At 32.6% G+C, this 19,927-nt stretch overlaps 1 protein-coding gene across 1 annotated transcript in view; it reads right to left on the reverse strand.

Annotated features, from left to right (window-relative positions):
* Positions 1-19,927, reverse strand: part of LOC143226036 (periodic tryptophan protein 1 homolog) — a 48,976-nt gene that overhangs the window by 12,515 nt on the left and 16,534 nt on the right. The window contains exons 3-9 of the mRNA XM_076456432.1: positions 13,908-14,047; positions 13,030-13,115; positions 9,809-9,911; positions 9,427-9,534; positions 8,132-8,244; positions 5,576-5,640; positions 2,325-2,421 (exon numbers count right to left, since the gene is read on the reverse strand). Of these exons, the coding sequence (XP_076312547.1) occupies positions 2,325-2,421; positions 5,576-5,640; positions 8,132-8,244; positions 9,427-9,534; positions 9,809-9,911; positions 13,030-13,115; positions 13,908-14,047 (712 nt within the window). The remainder of the gene's footprint in view (positions 1-2,324; positions 2,422-5,575; positions 5,641-8,131; positions 8,245-9,426; positions 9,535-9,808; positions 9,912-13,029; positions 13,116-13,907; positions 14,048-19,927) is intronic.

Here is a 19,927-nt window from a genome sequence, read left to right on the forward strand (position 1 = left end):
GGTTTGGTGGAATGTATATAAGGGGCAGAGATAGGTGTTGAAGTTGATTCATTAACTTTTTTAACCACGGAGGTCCAAAGATTTTTCATTTGTTTAAAGAATTATTCTTTAGGTAGTACAGGGAGATCTGTCTGCTCTTCCACAGTAGTTATGGAATGAAGTGCAGCAGCATTGTCCGAGATGAGGTGGTGAACAGCAATTTTCGAGCCTCATGATAAGTAATGTTATGAATCATTTTCAAATGCTGCACCTCTTTTTCTTCTAATCATTTTGGGAAAGAATGAAATTAAAATGGGCAAGAGTCATTGCAATTGATGCAATGAGAGTCTGTTTCACACTCGTAAGCATCATGGTCCTTGCAACTGCAATGAGCACACGTCAAGGAACCATGACACGACGTCTTCGAGTGACCTAACCGTTGACACTGGAAAATCAGAGGGTTTAGAATGTATGGCCGTACTCAGCAATTAAGATAACCTGCCTTGATGGTGGCAGGCGGATGTGGTAACATAAATGTGAGAATGAGGACATTGGTCGGCACCACAATTCCATCTTTGCGAGTGGAGATATGTCTCACTGCAGAAACTCCTTGGATGGAGACACCAATGAGAATCTCTGACTCTGGAATGTTCTTCAAATCCCTCCCAACAATAACTCCTCATGACGAATTCAAAGTAGCATGAGGTGTAACCTCAATAGGCATATTCCCAATTGCCTTTGAATGCAAGAGGAGTTTACTGTGTTAAGATGTGGATGTTTCCACCAATGTCACCAGATAGAAACTTCTTTACTGACTTTGGAGAGCTAGCAAGTCCCTTCTGAATGAAAGAGTGAGACATTTGCCCTAAAGGTTTATCAGAAAGTGAATGAAATATAAGAAAATGAGGTACAACAGGTAGTACAGATAGTGAGGATTGCTGCTTAGAATCTTCAAGACGTGGTCATTTAACTATAGACTGTTTTTTCAGTATTTTATTAAGATTTTTAATTGGAGTATCCATAATAAAGAGAGAATTTTCAGAGCCCACTGACCCCACCCACCATGGAGCCCTATGAGGAGACACACTACAATGTCAAACAAGGACACTGCAGCAATGCCAGGGTTTTGTGAGCACCATACCCATACACCAGCATCAGTTATAATGTCCACAACACCTGTTGAGAACATCCAACACTGGTACTTGGTTGACCCTAGCACGAGTGGACAAACCATCTGACCCAAGGGGGGCCACCACAAGGCTGCCCATCTACAGGAATTCAAGACGAAAGTGGTGTGTTAGGGTTGTCATTGAATAACACCTTCCTCCATTGTTCTTGTTGACACTATTAAAGATAACATCATAAACAAGACAAAACTTCCTACACCCAGTTCTTGTATTTCAGACCCCATTGATACGAGTTGACTGCAATATTTACTCATTTTTGATTTTCTCTTCATTGAGTTTGTAAGAAATTGTTTTTTGACTGGTCTCCTTGCCTTTCTAATGCAATTTCGAATGAAGTAATATCCCTCAAAATTTCGTCATATATCCCAAAAATAGATATACTGCATTGCAAAACACAACTAATGTCATATATCCCAAAAAAGAAATGGCAAAACACAACTAATGAAAAAATGGCTATTAAAGGAAATAAGCGGGTCCAGCGAGCCTACACCAGCCGCCTTGCTGAAAATATTGTAAAATGACCATTTGTTTCAATTAATTTGCACAAGGGTGTATGTAAAACAAACATATCAATAATAACAATAATACATAAATACCAAAAACATATTGTAAAACAATTTTCTTACATTATCCTCAAATTACCAAAAACACTTCTTTCAACAGATTAATTTGTGATCTTTATCACATATACACACACAAGTGTTTAAAGAAGAAATTCATGCTGAAAATTATAGTACTTTTCAAGAAAACTAAGAGAGAGAGAAAAAAGTCAGAATTATTCACATCACTTGTATTTAATAATAAAATGCACATATAATGTATTTCTAATAATGCATGATTATGAAGATAAATAGATAAAGAGCCAATACAGTGTATGAAAATAATATACACAAATACCTAAGTATGCTATTTTGTTATTTGTATTCACGATATCATGTCATAGTTTTTTGTTTTTTTTCCAGTGTCCATAATTTCACATTTGTGATTTATTTTAAACTTTTTACATTCATCCTATCAAATTTCAAAGTTCTGCTGTGTATCTTGACTGAATATACTGGAATTTCTTATTCTACAATACAGTTATGAATCACTACCAGTAACAAATGTTAAAAAATTATAAATTCAAAATATGTTCATAATTTACACAAAATATTTTACCTTGTCATGATGGCTCTCTAACATGACAACAGGTGTCCCTTCAGCCAAATCCCATATTGCAACTCTATTATCAGCAGAACCACTAGCCAGAATATGTCTGGGAAAAACCAAAACATTTAATGATAACCATTAAATTTTATTTTTACAATTCAAAGTTACTTTCTTTGGAACTTAAAGAAACTTCACCCTTTAAAACTTGGGCATAACTCTTAAAAATGAGTGGAGAGATGTACACTTGTGAACTTTAAACTTTATTCTTCATAAAAAGGTTTGATATCAACAACAAAGTTAAAAAATTACAATGAGATAGTTTGTTTTAAAGAGTTTTGATAATTTGAATAAACACAATAAACACAAGTGAATTATGGCTAGGTGTTAAAGATACCTATAATAAATATAACCACTAATAAAAAACAAGCACCTTTGGTAAGAACCAGTATTATTAACTGTTAAGACTGAGATGAAATGTTACAAATTAATCTTTATAGAATCTTATTCACAACTTAAATAGCTAGAAATAGAAACTACAGCTTCACCAAACCAACTTTTAAAATTACAATGTACAGAAATACATTCTCACTGTCAAAAACATCTACAAAATGTGAGTGAAACATAAGTAAATCCAAGAAAAATTATCCTGGGTTTTGGGCAACACTCCCCCCACACACAATTTCTTTTCAATCTGATCATCCTAATTCAAGATATCAGTTATGACTGAATTAAGTGGATTTGCACAAGAATCAAGAATAATATGAAATGTGTTTAAATAAGGCTGAACATCTTTGCAGTCTGTCAGTTGACAGTTTAATTTCATATATCTGTAACAATGTTATATGAATAAATCTCTGAGATAGTTGTAACATGTTATTTAATAAAATTAATTTCACCAAGCTGTTTGTTGCTTGGTTAAACAGTTTAATGTTTCATTATGTTGTTGGAGTAAAACTAAAACCATAATTCTGACAGAGCTTAATTTAAGAAAAATTAATTTCAATACTTCCTTAAATCTCATACATTTGGGCTCAAATAAATACATGTGCATTAAGTCTACTAAAATGTTTTTTGTTAACTGCAAGATATTTAAAAGTAGCCATGCACCAAAATTGTTTCTTTATATTAACTGTACTTGAATAACATGAAATAGTGGTAGAAGGTAAGTGTTCTCATCTTTAATATTACTTTTAAGAATTAATTGTTTTCACAGTATTTTCCTGCAATGATGCTACAAATACATGGCTAGCATTCTTGGTACTAGTATACAAACTTTAAAATATATTTTATATTCTGCATGTCCATAAAGAAGCAAATTGTGCTACTCTAAAAGAGTTCAAATGTAAGGTTAACTTAACTTTAATCATGCAATGTCTTATCTCAGCAAGTTTGACCTTATATGCAAATGGTTCAGATGAAGATGGCATGCATTTAAATCAACAATATTTTTTTTTATTTTAGAATAAAATAGGTCTTTGTTAGTTTAGAAAGAATATGGACTTAACATTTTATTTAAGCTAAAGAAAATTAATGTTCAATAAAACATCAAGATTTTAATTCAGGGCATTGCTGCTTGAAAAAGTAACTTCTGAGCAACATGATTTTTACATCTAACAGTAACACAAGACATGGCAGCAAAAAGGAAAAACAAAAAAAGCTCATACAACAGGCTACAAGTGTGTGACATGAGTAAATCTGGCTGGGGGTTTGGGGGCTGCATGTAAAAATTAGGTGCTTTCAAAGTGATTCTGAGCATGTCTAGAGCACAAAATATATATTTTCAATTGCAAATCTATCCTGTGAAACATCCACTGTCTCTCATCAGAAAAGGGATTATCTGTTCTGATTCACCACTCACCACAAACAATAAAATAGTTGATGATCATGTTTGTTAAGTTAGTAAATAACCCTATTATTGTTCACATGGAACATGTCAAGTTCCTTCCTAAACTTGAAAATGTTCAGCTTTCAGAATAAAATTATTCCATTTTAGGTCCAAGCATTTTAATCTCAAAGATGCTGTGTCCCTTTACATTACGATACTTGACTGAAATAACTCAGTGCAGCTGTCAAAATGTGACTGATCAGCTCAATGATGAAATAAATCCAACAGTGCTTTCATCCAAGTTCCATAGTTCATTTTAGGATAAACAGCTCAATATATCTAATAAATAAGTTGGCATGTGAAAAGACAGTGGCCTACTGATTATATTTTTTAAGTTGGATGGGAAGGATTAAATATAGATTTTGACATATTATGTCAATTTTGTGTGACAAATTGTGATCTTCACATAGGCAGGATGGATGCAGCCACAGCTATACCACACAGTGCATGTGCAGTTGAATGTTCCATGGATAGCACCAAATGAGGGAGTTGTAATATAATTGTGTTGAGCCATTCGTTCATAAAACATTGCAAGTACATGGAATGTAACAGTAGTGCAGGCTGACACCCTCCTATATTTTTAAAATGTATTTATGCAACTCAAAGAAATCTGAGAATGAGGAAAACTTATACACACACAGACTGTCTTTCTTACACATGAACATTTTCAGAAATAACTATTAAAATATTATTTTCTTCCACCATCACTGCTTCCAGTTCAAAATAAGTTTTTTTTCTTTTTATGTGCACTAGTACAGAAAAACAGCAATGAAATTATGGCTGAAGCTAAAGATACAGTTTTATATCTGTATTACTATTTTCTCTTTTACATTTCTATCAGAAATTGTCTTACAGCACTGTAAAGAAAACAAGTTCTTGAATAATAGTAACATTTAATAAGTTATATATTTACAATTTTTTTCTCTTTGGTTTGCAAGTTATAGCATTTTACCTTCTCCCTGCAACTCTGTAAGTTTCCTACTTTGGTTCTTACATCTGACATGGTTTTCCCTTCCTTTGCTCATTGAACAATTTCCCAAACTGCACCCATTTGTTAGGATGCTACACCTTATTCTCTGTATTTTTTATCATTGATTGTAATGTTTCATAACAATATTGAGTCTTTTAATCCCCATACAAATAAAATTTAGAAAGGTTGCCAATATATCTATTAACGGCAATCACTTTCCAATGACTTGAAATGTTTTAATCTCCTAATGCTTTAGACAATGACCAGAGGATAGCCTCTTTCTTATACTTGCTGGACGTCACATGCTGCCTCATAAATACCTTACACAAGTTTTGTACATTGTAATTTCTTGAAAATCAAAATAATGCACAATTACTAACACACATGTTACATGTATGACCCTACCTGATTAAATGGTTCCAGTTAAGGTCTATAACAGCATCAGTGTGACCAGAAGATGTGGATGCCAACTAATTTCACAGAGAGAGGTAAAGACAAAGTTTTAAATGACATGCTATATCGTAGTCAATTAAATGCAAAATCTTTGGAATTTTTTTTTGGAGGGGGTTCTATTTGGTTTTACATTAAAATTAAATTCTTTGACATTTATTAAAAGTAATTCAGATTTATATATTGTTGAATGTTAATTCTGACTCAAAAAGCAATTTAGTATATAATTTAAAATTAAGAAATGGTGAATTCCTGATAAGTGTTGTTATTACAAGACTTATTTTAGTATAATTGGAAACTTTATATAACCACACTGGGTTTTTTTAATTACTTTGTCATAAAATTTCATGTAAATAGCTGTATATAACCAGGGCTTAAAAAATACAGGTAAGGTTCTCTAGTCAGAAAATTGCTTCTCATCTTCCTTAATTCTACAATAGATAAATCATAGTTGAGCTGCTCATATGCATACAACAACACATTATTATCTTGACATATCCTATAGAGCATAATATCTGAGCAAACTACTACTTCAAGATTTGTAGCACAGAGTACGACCAGAAGATGACGAGTAGGCACTGCACTCAAGTACCATCTATCTACTGGCTTATATGCATTAAATTAAGGAAAAGATGGTTCATTAACTATCCTGAGACTGCTAAGAGTTCTATATTCAAGTGGAGATTAAAATCTTTTTATAATCAGGTTCACTTGATTCAAACCTCTCTCACAACTTGCTATTGATACCATCAAAACAGAACAATCTTAGTAGAGAACCTAAGAGAGGATAACTATCAATCCTTAACACAGCTTTTGCCACCAGTTCCTTCAGTAAAGTTCTTGATTACATATCTTAACTTTATACCATTCTCTTCAGAGTCCTAAATATTTATTTAACTTTGTTCTAGCCTTCATTCATATTGTAAGCATCTCTCTCCAAATGTGTTATAAAAAAGGTCGTGCACTTAACTGCAGATTATGAGCAACAGAATGTCCTGCTACAAGACATTCTGTGTCCTTTACCACTTACCTCATTAATCAATGTTAGAGCTCTATCAGTCCCAAGGCCTATAAAGCCATTTCCCATTCTTTCAGTCCAAGCCTAATTTGTGCAGCTCACCCTCAACACTGTTGAGATAGATGGAAGCTGTTGTGTTTTCCAAAGGAGCTATTACCAAGAACAATTCTTTCACTTTGTTGTTGTTTGGAATTTGCAGTGTTGTCCACAATGCTACATAGTATGCTACACTAAAGTAGTTTTCATTTAGTGAAACATCTTGTCACCTATTTTGTTTAGAAAATTTAGAATGTGGAGCATTTCTGAGTTTTCATGGACATTTAGTGCCTCAGTGCATTTGATATGGAGCCAAAATAAATTACGAAACACATACCTTGGTGAAAAAGGTTCATTTAAGCCAGTAATAAGGGATTGCTTGTCAAATACATGTGGAAACTGAGGAAACACATAACACTTAACCATACCAGAGCTTTTGCTAAATTAAAAGAATTTCAATATCTTACAGCTCTTTTAATTTTGATCTTTGAAACTGAACTGTTAATAGAGTCATTATTATTGGATTCACTGTTCTTGAAAAAGACTAGTAACTCTTTGTTGCTCCATGTTATTTAAGGCATTACATAGAAAATACAATGTACAAAAACAACAACTTAAGAACTCTTGTTAACTGTTGTAGCTGATTAGCTGCTGTCTTTGCTTGAGGTTGTGAAAGCTAAACTGTGAACTCAAGTGTGATAGTGTAACAGGTTCTTCCATTTTACACCCCACCTTCAGTTATTAACAATGTTGCCTCTTGAAAAATGAAGAATAAAACTACATTTCAAAATGCATTAAGAAAGTTTTGATAACAATGGTTTAAAGTCCCTAACTATTCACTGATGACTTAATATTTTACCGTTTAAATATTTTACTTGACTAAGACTTCAAGTGTTGTTGCTGACAGAATAGCCTAACTAGAAGGAGATTCATTGTAACAAGCTTTCAAACAGTGAAGGTCAGTTTCCTTATCTTTACCTGTTGTGCCTTCATGATGAGAGAAACCTAATTTACTAGAAGTTTTATTTCAAGATAATTGAATTTTTTGTAGTGGACAAAAGGAGAAGTGATTGAGCTTAACATCATTATCTCAGCCAGACAGAAAACTCAAAGACTAAACTCCTCTCCTGTTGTTGCTCTTTATTTTTCACTCATTCTGAACAAATGTACTTTTCAAGCCCTGTCTACAATACACAGCAACCATACTGTCAATTTTCACCAGAAACTAAACTTACGTTTTACTCAAAAACAAACAAACAAAAAAACAAAGTTTCCTCAGTTATGATATATGATATTTTACAATCAATAGGCTTGCACCTCAATCACTTTAACAAGTCATGTAAAATATTTCTCACTATTTCACAAGATATAATACAAAGGGAAACTAATACTTCATTTAAAGATCACACAATATGTACAAAAATGCACTCCTGACATTTTGTTAAAGGAAAACAAACCTTTTTCTTGTTTGATTTTTGCCCAAGAGAGTAAGCTGGTTGAAGTGTGTCTACAATATCTATGTCCCAGATGTTTATTACAGGTGTCATATCCCCTATAGCCAAAAGATTTCCTAAAAAAAAGAAACATAATGTAAGAAACCCAATAACCTGTGCATTTTCAGAAAGTAAGTTTTCCTTCATTGCAAAATATTTTAATTCAAATGACAACTGCAAAAAGTTTTATCAATCAAGCTTATTTTATAAACCATATTTCATAAGGCTTTTAACTCATAAATGTTTGTCTGGTCAATAAATTTAAATAGAGCTCCTTATGAAAAAACGAAAACAACTACTTAATATTAATACAGCTGTTGATGAATTAGGTGGTACTAAGATATCGTTAAACCAAAATAAAAACACACTTCAAACTGTTTACACATGCTATTAATATTTTAAAAATCTGTGTGTCTTCTAACAAGCTGGAGTACTGTTTTCATTTACTGTCAGTATTGTGTTTTCTCTTATATTATGTACTAACTGTAATGTGAATTTCTGAATTTAAACTTGCTTTTGACAATGAAACAAGTCTAGATTTCAAGTGTCACTTGATGCAAGTTTAAGCTTCAACTTAGTAGTATAATACAGGATTGGTCATAAATATCTGTAGTGAAGTTATTTTTCTCACTTATTTCTTGTCTTGACATTAACATATTTCACAGTATGGGGAATAATCACAGAACGTGTTTTTGGAAATGTGCAGAGACTATTATAATGGAAACTTACATTCAAGAAAAATTTGCAAATCTTGATGCAATATTGTATACATAAATCTTTTTTTTTGTTGCTCAGTGTTAACCAAGTGTAAATAAGGAAGGCAGACAATATGAATACTCGCAGTGCATGGTTGTAGGAACAATTCTATTTTCTATCGTGCACCTGACTGTGTATATCTACTTGTGAATTTTTTACTTAAATAGTGAACAAAGTATTTTCTTGATATATTTTATGTGAAATACCAAAATGTTAGTCAATTTATTCTAATATATCTTCAGGATTACCTACACAATAAAATTTGTGAAAGAATGTAAAAATATATTAGTCTAAAGTCTAATCCTGTATATGATACATTTTAACAGAATGGTTCATAAAACATGCCATTTCAGATAAAGTTTTTGCTCTACTTTTTATTAACATACCAATGTATTTTACACAATACAAGTTCAATATCAGTTGAAAGACAAATAAAGCACATATGATTTTCTAATCATCTACTTATTCTACACTATGCTGTAGTATGAGTTTATCTCACTTACCAGGACTCCCGTCAGCAGCATCAAAGTCTAGCCATTCTAGAGCTAATGGGAAAGCTGGCAGAATAACATCATGATGGACATAAAAGTTTTCTTCAGATTCATTGTACACTAGAATAGAAAATGACAATATTTCATCAGATATGCTTTATCCTTATATCTTAGTAAAGGAATATTTTTCATTTAGATCAGGATTTCAGACAATTAGTATCTTAAACTGCAGTATGCCATTTCATAAATCCAGTACATTCTCTGTCTTATTTTCATTGTGCAGAATGCAAATTACTTAATTCTACTGCTTTTATTTAAATTTATGATGAATTTGATAAATATTCTAAACAACAAAAATGCTCAAAAGGAGCTCATGCTAGTTATTAAATCTTACCATAAATTTCCAATACACTACAGTCTTCTTGTACACGTCCTACAGCAATGAGGTTGTCTGTTGGAAGAATTCTGAAGTCCTGTTCCTCCTCTGATTCTTCATCCTGCAAACAAAATAATCATTTTAACAATGATGACATATTTTCTTATATTAGATCAATGCTTTGAAATGTCAATAAATTGTCTCCACCTATTTTGCTCATTTAGATAAATAATCATGTGTATGCTGAACAAACAAAAGCTTTCCTTCTTTTAAAATGTCACCCTTTCAACCTCAGCTACTTTTGTAGATTAGTTTTTCAGGCTCTCTCCAAGTGGTCATTTTGAACAAGACAGTTGCAGATTATTTCACCTTTGTTAATTCATCATAAATATTCTGCCTAAATCTACATAAAAATGTTTTTCACAAAACTCTTGAAATGGCCATTATTAAATAATAAAAAATATCTAAACAATATAAAACATCTATTATGTAACAAGCTACTTGTTTTCCATGTCACTATTTTAACACCTTAACTTATAATCTTTTAATCTGAAATATATTTTAAGAGAGTAACAAGTTTATGTAGAATTGAAAGAAAGAATTATAATACAGTTTACTTACTCCATGCTATATTTTCATATTTACACTTATCATCAATAAAAAGTTATATGTTGTTTAAGAACTGTTGAACTTTCTCAAAAACACTAGCACAAGCCAGCAGTAAACAATGTGACTGCTTAGTGAAAGGTAACATTTTCCTTACCTGAAAATGTAGTTCTGATAAATACTCACCTTCTTACACAGAAATGCTTCATTCTTTACATAATAGCTTAAAATATTTGCATGCCACTAGCTTTGAGCTAACTCCCATCTGAAAATCATATGTGGTTAACATGAACTGTACTAGTGCATAATGAAATCATAATGTGATGATAGGCCTCCACCAATAGAAGGGCAACACAACCTTCTTCCACAGTAACTTCCTTAAACATTTTTTGCTCAAACTAATTTCATCTTAGATGAAGCAAGAAAACAATGCAACAAGAGCAGGGAGAGAGGACAGGAGGGTGTGTTGAGATAAATATTTATTGGAATTATATTTTCGTGTAAGGAAAATGTTATTTTCCAAAACAATACTAACTTCCACACACAGAATAGCTAGATTTCTACATTAAAATGGTGAAGAAACCTGTGCAAAAATTAAACTAAGTTTAACTATCTTCAGAAAGTGCACAAAGGAAAAACCTATGGAGTGACACCCAACTGCTGAGACTTTGTAAGGATACACTTGTGGAAACTGGATCTCCTCTTTGCTAAGAATGTAAAAAGGAAGATGCAAATAAGCTCCCAAGTGTCACAGGGATAAGCAGAAAAAGAACATGACCATTTGAGCACATACAAACCAGTAAATGTAGTGTGGCAAGGTTTGATTAGACCATATGAAGTATGCTCACTTTGACTGAGAGTGTAGGAGAAGGATACACCAGCTGTATGAGGGATGATCTCTTCTACATTGAAATTGTCACCATGCCCTACTTTTCATCATATTGTGCTAAGCCATAAGCCAAATCAGTGAAAACTTTTCCAAACTCCATCACTTTAATAGCTGGAAATGGTAACTGGTAAGTGGCTCCTGTGTTCTAGCTGAAGTGCCTAAATCCCTATTAGACACCCGGTAGATAAATCTTTTACTGGAGACATTGCAATGGCTGACCATAAAACCCTACCTTTAAAAGCCAGTAAGTTAGTAGACACTTCCCTAGTAATGTCTTTTTCCCATGATAGTCCACAGAATTGTATGGTCTAGATTGGACAACTGAGTAGTATGAATATCATGAGGATAATTCTAGTAGTCTTGTGGAACACCCTCATCTTAACAGTGAACACTGGTAAAGCTATGGTGGATGAGTTATAACCTTTCCAATAACCTAAGCCAAATGTGAATTTTAGGAAATAAGCATACCATGGGAGACAGCACCAGCCACCTGGTAGGATCCAATAAAGGGGAAAAGGATACTGAAAAAGAAAGATTTACTTATTCTTCTCAAAGACAGTATGTAGATGTATAGAATGAAATGCAAATATAGAGAAAGTCAAAATACTGCAGGAGCTAAAATGGCCAGATAATGAAGATAATAGAAACTGATGTTTAAGGGTTTATCTACATGCCAATCTGGAAAATATCATCTAAAGTTGGTGGAAATGAGACACAAGAGTGCAAGAGAGTTGGAGAAACTGACATGACAAAATTTCAAGGAACAATCACACTTCTGAGCAGCCAAAGTTGAGGAAGAAATATCTGGATAGAATAGGAAGTAATTATGGTGAAGGAGAGTACAGGAATCATTGATGACAAAATCATGTGAGTGATGATGGCTACAGATGAAAAGAAAATATGTTTACAAAGTACAATTAAGTAATGATCATGAATTCAATGACTAAAATGAAGCCCATGAAAGAGTATGTGAAAATACAAAGTCTCATTCAAACACGGGAGTAAGATGAGAGGATCAGTGAAGTAAACAAAATTGGCACAAATCAGAGGACAAAAAAAGAAATAGACAGCAACAGAAAAAGTAAAATGTAGGAGACAAAGCTACCCAAAAACCATCAATAAGGAAAACAAGCAGCTCATAGTGAATGTGAAAGGGACAAAAAGTGGGCCTTAGTAGGATGGCCCAGAGTAAGGAAGAGTGTATGGACCAATATTAAAAAACAAAAAAAAATATGTACAGTTGAGGGATGACAGGAACAGGACAAGCAAGAGGTTATACAGTTGGAGAGCCCATCATACAGGTAATGGACCAAACAAATACAGCACGCTTGGAAGAGAGAAGGACATGCTAAGAGCAAGAGTGTGAATGGGTCAAAGGAAAAGGGAGTTTGGATGAGGGAAAAGAGAGAATAGATTTTTAATATATCTAAAAAAAAAATCAAAATAACTTTCCCATTGATACACTGATATAGATAGTATCTTGTTTCAAGAGTCCTGAACAACTTGTTGATTATATTCAAATTTGGAATTTTACAAAAGAATTAGAGACTAGCTCTGGATGCAACAGAGGAATATGAAAGTACAACAGTAACAAATGCTCCAATTTAATTACTGAAGTACTGTTTTACATGCACATACTGAACTGAAAAAGTATTTTTTTTTCTCTCTCTTCAAAAATGTTACAAGATTAAATATATTCAAGAAACAACAATAATCAACAAAAAAAATGTTAGTGGTATCTTACTTTTTGATTATTTGTCATTAGTGGGTCATCATCATTGCTTCCATAAACAGTCAGACCAGCTAAGTTGGCAACTGTGTTGGTGGTTTCTGTAAAAGTGAAGTGAATAGATTTATGATATATTCACAGAAATTTAAACACATGTTTATTGTATGATCCTTTTCTCATTCAACCACAATACTGTTCGGGGTTAAGCCTTAGATCAATTTTCTAATTTTCTTTGCTTTCTTCATACTTTAGATTAATATAATTTTTGCTTAACACTTGTTTTTATATTGTTCACTTAATGCAAAAATCATATTAATGTATTTCTATTTATGTGTGTTACAATATTCAGAAAACAAAAAAACATTTCTAAGTAAAATATGTAGGTGATCTAGCACAAATTATTGAGATTAACTGCAATATTGTTATTTTTTTTTATGACATTTTTTGTAATTTTATATGTTGTTATGCATCCTGTAACCAACACTCATGAAACCACAAGCAAAGCAATTAAGTGCACAAATTAGCAACTAAAATCTGAAAAACAAATTCACAATATTTAATACCAATAAGGTTTGTGTTCTGCAAGTCTTCAGTTCCTTAAATTTACATTTCAAGCTAACAGAATACATTTAACTTGTATGTATTTAGAGGCTTTAAAATGTTGAATAAAACATTTTTTTGTAAAAAGTTGGTTTTCTTTATCTTCTGTTTTATTATTTATTCAAATGTTTACGATTAGTTATATTTAACTTGTGTTTTCTATGTTTTGTTAGTTATATGATACTCGCACAGCTCCTACATCCTACACCCATGGGGGTTGAGTATACTGAATCAGCAACATAAAAAACAACTAGCATTTCAGTTAATAAAAATTTAAGTCTTTGTGTCCTTACCTTCTTCATCATAACCATCAAGACCATACTGAGCAATAATATCATCATCATCTTTAATAGGTGACTGTTCTGCTGCTTCTTGTCCTTCATCTTCTTTCTCTAAGTCATCCTCAATCTCATCATTTTCTGTTTCACCTTGGCTGTGAATAGATGCAATCTTATATGAACATTATTACAATAAGAAATTTAAGTGACAAAATAAAATTTTAATCAAGAAATAACTAAGGCACTTTCTGTCACAAACTCTCTATGGGGTCATTCCATGTCAACTCATCCAGTTCCTGTCATACATTTTCTTGAAAAAAAAAAAATCAATGGCACAAACTATGAAAAGTGAGTTGACATGGAATGACCCTATAGCAAAAAGAACAAAAACACTGTACTGAAATATTTATGAAATATGCATTTTCAGCTTCTGGCTATAATTTACAAGTAGCTGATGTTAATTAACATTTCCTTTGTGTAAAGAGTTAAACTTGATTGTGTTATATTTCTTTGTAAATAATTAATTTTATTAATGCAGAAAGAATTTCATATATTTTGTTTATTGTTTAAATGTTAAATATTTTAATGCTATTTTTTATGTAAAACTGAGAATTTAATGAAGTATCTTTGATGTGAAATAAATAACTACAAATCTAGGTTAAATTTTATAAGGTGTTGTTGAGGCTTAACTCTTTCACAATGGACTCAAAATAACATACATGAGTTCATTTACACATTTATACACATTAAGTTTTTGCATTAAAACTTTCAATACAAGTGTATCTTCATAACATTTGGTAGACTTTTAGTAAAAATTACATTTTTTGCACACAAAAAATCAGATTTTTGATGAAATATTTTTACTAAAGATTTGTTTGTGAAAATATCAAGACTGTTTGATTACTAGTTTGAGTCATGTTGTGATTAAAAAAAAACAAACTATTCTTCATTCCAAAAATCTCAAGTATTAGTTGCATAATATCTAAAATCTCTTAATTAGATTTCAAACCTTTGTTTTCATTAAGATTTTATATTATTTTCTATACCATAACTATGTGGGGTCTGTCACTTGATCAACCTTGTAACCATCATAAAAAATAAAGAAATAAATACAAATTATGCTTTTTTGTGTGCTAAAATGACTATATATTATAACAAGAAAATACAATGTTTAGTCTGAGTAGCTTAAGTCTCAAAGCAATATACACACACATTTATTAGTTTTTATTATACGAACTTCCAGTCATGCCTAGGTAGTATCACATATCAAATAACTCGTATTGACATGGTGCATGTGCACTCACGTTACATATACAATAATATAAAACTGATTTTTAGTCTTCCTTGTGTTTTATTGGACTAGTATTTTGTAATATAGTCCCATTCCAATTATTATACCTATGCATACAGATTATTACTATTTAGAAATAAATTATTTTTCTTAAAATGTATAACAATAAATCAATAAGTAAAACAAACAATTATCTACTCTCACTATGACTTCTGAATTTGGTGACTGCTGGACATAGGTTGTTCACACTTTTAAAATTTTACAAGTAGAGGATATCAAAATTTTCTTTTTTTAGGTTTTATGAATTCAGTTAAATAACAAAAAAATCACAAATAACTATAGTGATACCAGAGAATTCCATTATAATTTATTAAGCTCAGTAACCAAGATGTATTCAGTTTTTGAAAAAATACGAAACTTCAAGCAGACTAAAGATACAACCGACCTTCTTGAAATCTTGGTTCGAAGGAATGTGGTAGCCTTTTCACAGCATAAAATAACTGAGAAAAACCCTTTGAGGGACATTCTAAGCTGTTAATTGATTTTTGCATGTCATATTTTAAAGTAAGTGTATATAAGGGACACCTTACAAAAATAGAAAGAGATGAATGGGGACCACTGAGTTTGATTCAGTCCATGAGCCATACCTCAGCAAAATAAAAGATGAGGTTTTTATTTGATATTCTAGCTTGTCTATATTGGTAATTGGAGTTCCTAATTTGTATGAAAATACATACTTTGTATTTTGACATCACAAACAATTTTTAAACAGTGCTGCATTCAACATACCACGACTCACTAAAATCTATATTTAGGTGTGTTCTAAAAACATTTACTTTTAAAGTAAGAAAATAACTCACATATAATATTAAAGTTTGAATTATAACCTACAATATGATTATAAATGTATTGACATAGATTCATAAAATAGTAGGCCAATAAAAATTCTGATTGCAAATCAGCAAATGTGATGACATGGCCTTTGATGCCTAACCTATCATGAAAGGGTTAATTGCACTGAAGAGATTCTAAATATATCAATACAACCAAATGTTGTATCACTTGGAGAAGGCTGCATGAGTCAGTTAATGTTCAAATTTTACTTCACATAAAATATTTCTGATACTTATTTCCTCACACATATTAGCTTTTTTTATTAAGTGCTCTCCTTTGTATGCACAAATGTTTTGCTCACTACTACCTTTAAAACTCCCACTTAGTCAAAGGCTGCACTGTAAAATGTAAATAATCATGCCACAACCAATAGGAGTGCAATGCTTTTCACTGTCATAGCTGACTACCCGAGATTAGGTAAAAAACAAGCACTGAAAGTGTGCAGATAGGGTAGAAAGTGAGAAAGAAAATACCTTTTAAAAATGTATTATTCTTATCTCCTCTCACATAAAAAACTATAATTCCATATTGACATGGAGGAGGGAACAGTGCATACCTTGAAAAGTGTCCAAACAATGCCTATGGTGTATGACATCTTTTGGTATAGTAACATATCTGTGGGAGACAACACCACATCTGAACAAGGTACATTCTTTGACTGCTGTGAAAATGTAAGTTAGCAACATGTGCAGAAAAGGAGATCATCAAATACCCAAACAGACAGGGCAAATGATGTAGAATAGACAGAGTACACCAGACCATAATTGGTAGGTCAACTCCAATTCAAAGCCAGGCAGCATTGGGGGTTTATCATCTGTTCTATGGTAGGATGAGGATCCCTACTGTCTCTACTTTGATATGAGGAAGTAGAAGAGAAATTGGGTTCTATTCAGCCATCCTAATCAGGGCACAAATATGCAGATCCAGTATACAACCAACACCAAGCCACCTGGAAACCCAACATCCAGGCAACAGTGAAAGAGGAATGAAACATGGTGATTCACATAAATCCAAAAACTGGAAGCACTGGAAATTTACTGTCCAGTACTTGGCAGGATGAGGGCTCCTAACCAACCATATAAGTGAAGACTTGTGTTGACTGGTCCAGCTTTTATTTAACATTAGACTACCCAAAAAATGATTCTGGCAGCAGTAAGATGAGGTATCCCACCTGGAAGGGTGAACTGCATTTTGATAGATTAATTTACAGCTCAAAACCATGTGGCACTGAAAATTATTCAATCTACTCTTGCTGAATGGGGTTGAGCACACTCAAGAGAATATCTTATTTTTCCACTCCAGTGGCTAGGAACTAGTAAATGGTAAAGACTCCTGTATTCCATTTAAAGAGGGAGAGGAACACAACACAAGAGAAAATGTAATCAGCAATCATGAAACCCTATTTTTAAAAGCAGACCAGTTCAAATTTATTAGACCAGGATTGGAGAGATGGACACTGCTATATTCATGATGGTCTATGAGTTGGTACAGTCTGGGACAGACAGTTACAATGTAAATCAGAACAAGAATGAACCTACAAGCAGAAAGACAGTACATTAAGGATTTATGGATTAGTATACAGTAACAGGCATTACTCATCACAAAGAGGGATCCAATTTGTAAAATATAAACTTACCCATTCACAGTAAAACCAAGATGAGAAGAATGGCATAAGGCAGTATTCAGTATCCAGATCAGGAAGAGGTAGACATATGATGAAGATAATGGAAGATGTGTTAAGGCTGTTTCACATGCCAGGCACAATAAATTTCCCTAATGGACAACAGAAATGGACAGACATGAAAAAGGAGAGGTGTCAAATTTGATGAGAAGTCAGCTGGAAAATACATTGAAAACTGGAAGACAAGAAAGAATAATCAAACTGATAAGCAGTCAAACCAATTATATTAGGTTGGTAGAGGAGATATCACAATGAGAGGAAGGGTTGCAGTGGATTAACAAATTGGAACCAGAACCACAGAAAGAAGCTGTGCAATCAATATAACATTGGAGAGAATGAATATGACAGAGACGATGATCTCAATCAGAGTGGGAATACAAACTGGAAATAGAAGGCAGAGAAATAGTAATGAATGTGATGTTACCTTCTCAAGCCACAGATGTCTTGGGAAAAAACTGAGATGCAGATACAGGAAAGTATAAGCAGGGTGATAAAGGGCATATTATCTGTTGAGAGCATAAATATTCAACTCAGGATGACCACAGGTAAAAAAACAGAGCACAAAATAAGTCTTAAGGGGTGAATGATATAGGGAACAAGAAGCCAAGGGTTTGAAAGGAGGTTGAATAAAGGCACAGAAAACAACATTGAAATCCTAATCAGAAAGGGGCATAGGAACAGGAAGATGTAAGGAACAAGAGGAGAGAATTGGAGAGAAAAACACTTGATAGTAATGAGAGAAACAGATGATACTGCACAAAACTGATTTATATCCAGCACTAGTAGATATGATTAAACCACTGCAAAAAGATAAAAATTCAGAAACACAAAGACAGAGACTAACGGTTAAAAAAATGTGGTATTTTCTCAGATACACCAATAAAAAAGGTAGAATGAAAGAAATGGGAAAGAATGGAAGTTACCCACATGGGAAGTCTGGACTGTATTACAAAAGGTTAGACAAATGTTAGGTGTGAAGCTAAAATGCAATAACACTGGGATAATACACTGGCAATTGAAGCTGTCAACACAGGAAGAGGTACAGCAGAAGAGGTAATGAAGGTATTGAGTGAAAGACGGTAAGAACTGGAGACCAAGATTGGACAAGACAAAATGATGTGATGAGAAGTACCTGACACAGAGTGGACTGGATAATGGGTATAATTTGGGGGTTAGTTTGGTGTTTTATGGCACAAAGCAATAAGGCTATCTGTGCCAAACATCTGATAAAAAGTTAAAATTAAAGTAAAATTCATAAAGAAAACTAAGGTTAAACAAAGTTTAATTTTTGAATTAAAAAACAAAACAAAAACATAAATAGCATTAAAACCAATTTTTACATCTAGTTTACAGCGGTAAGAGAAAAACTACAGTAATATGAGCTGTAAAGGACTTTCTGTAACATAATTGTAATTATCATAGCTCTCCAAGAAGACTAATAGGCAAGTTCAAAAACCACCATTAGTCACCCAAAGTTGGTCTTTCCAGTCCTGGTTCTGAGTTATTTAACATTATTGCCATTTTAGAAAGTAAAGTAATAAAAGTTTTAAAAGACTTTACCAAAATTTTAATCATAACAACTCGCCAGGATGACTAACAGATAATTTAAACAGCAGCATTAGTCACCTGAAGTTGGCCTTTCTAGTCCTGGTTTTGAGTTATTTGACGTTATGACCATTTTCTAATTTCAAATCAAACCATCACTTTGATTTTTAAAAGAGAATCACATTAAAAAGTCTAATGTATAAATTAGAAAACTTAAATAGCATTAAAAAGATTAATGGTCGTTAAAAAACAAAAAAACATTTCTAAGGTGGACAGTGCACCATTGCCAATAAAACTGTCTAACGTTACAGATAAGCTTTGAGACAGAATGTGTTTAAAATGGTGCCACAGTTCAGAGTCATAACGATGTCAAGACAGGTAGATTTAGCTCATTCCAGCAAATACCAATGTGGCCAGGTATCAAGATAAACTAGATAGAAGTAGATGTTAAAGAAAAATGGGCCAGAACAAGGTGTGAACTAACGTGAGGAATTCAGGGCCAGTAGAGAACTAAGCGAGTCAGAATAAATAGAGCAGTTTGATTACTTCTTAACTTCTATGTGATCCAGGGCAAGAGAAATGGTGCATAGTTCAACAATGAACACAGAAACTGTAGAGGGAATT

The sequence above is a fragment of the Tachypleus tridentatus genome, chromosome 9, assembly GCF_004210375.1.
Source record: "Tachypleus tridentatus isolate NWPU-2018 chromosome 9, ASM421037v1, whole genome shotgun sequence".
Classification (NCBI taxonomy): Eukaryota; Metazoa; Arthropoda; class Merostomata; order Xiphosura; family Limulidae; genus Tachypleus; species Tachypleus tridentatus.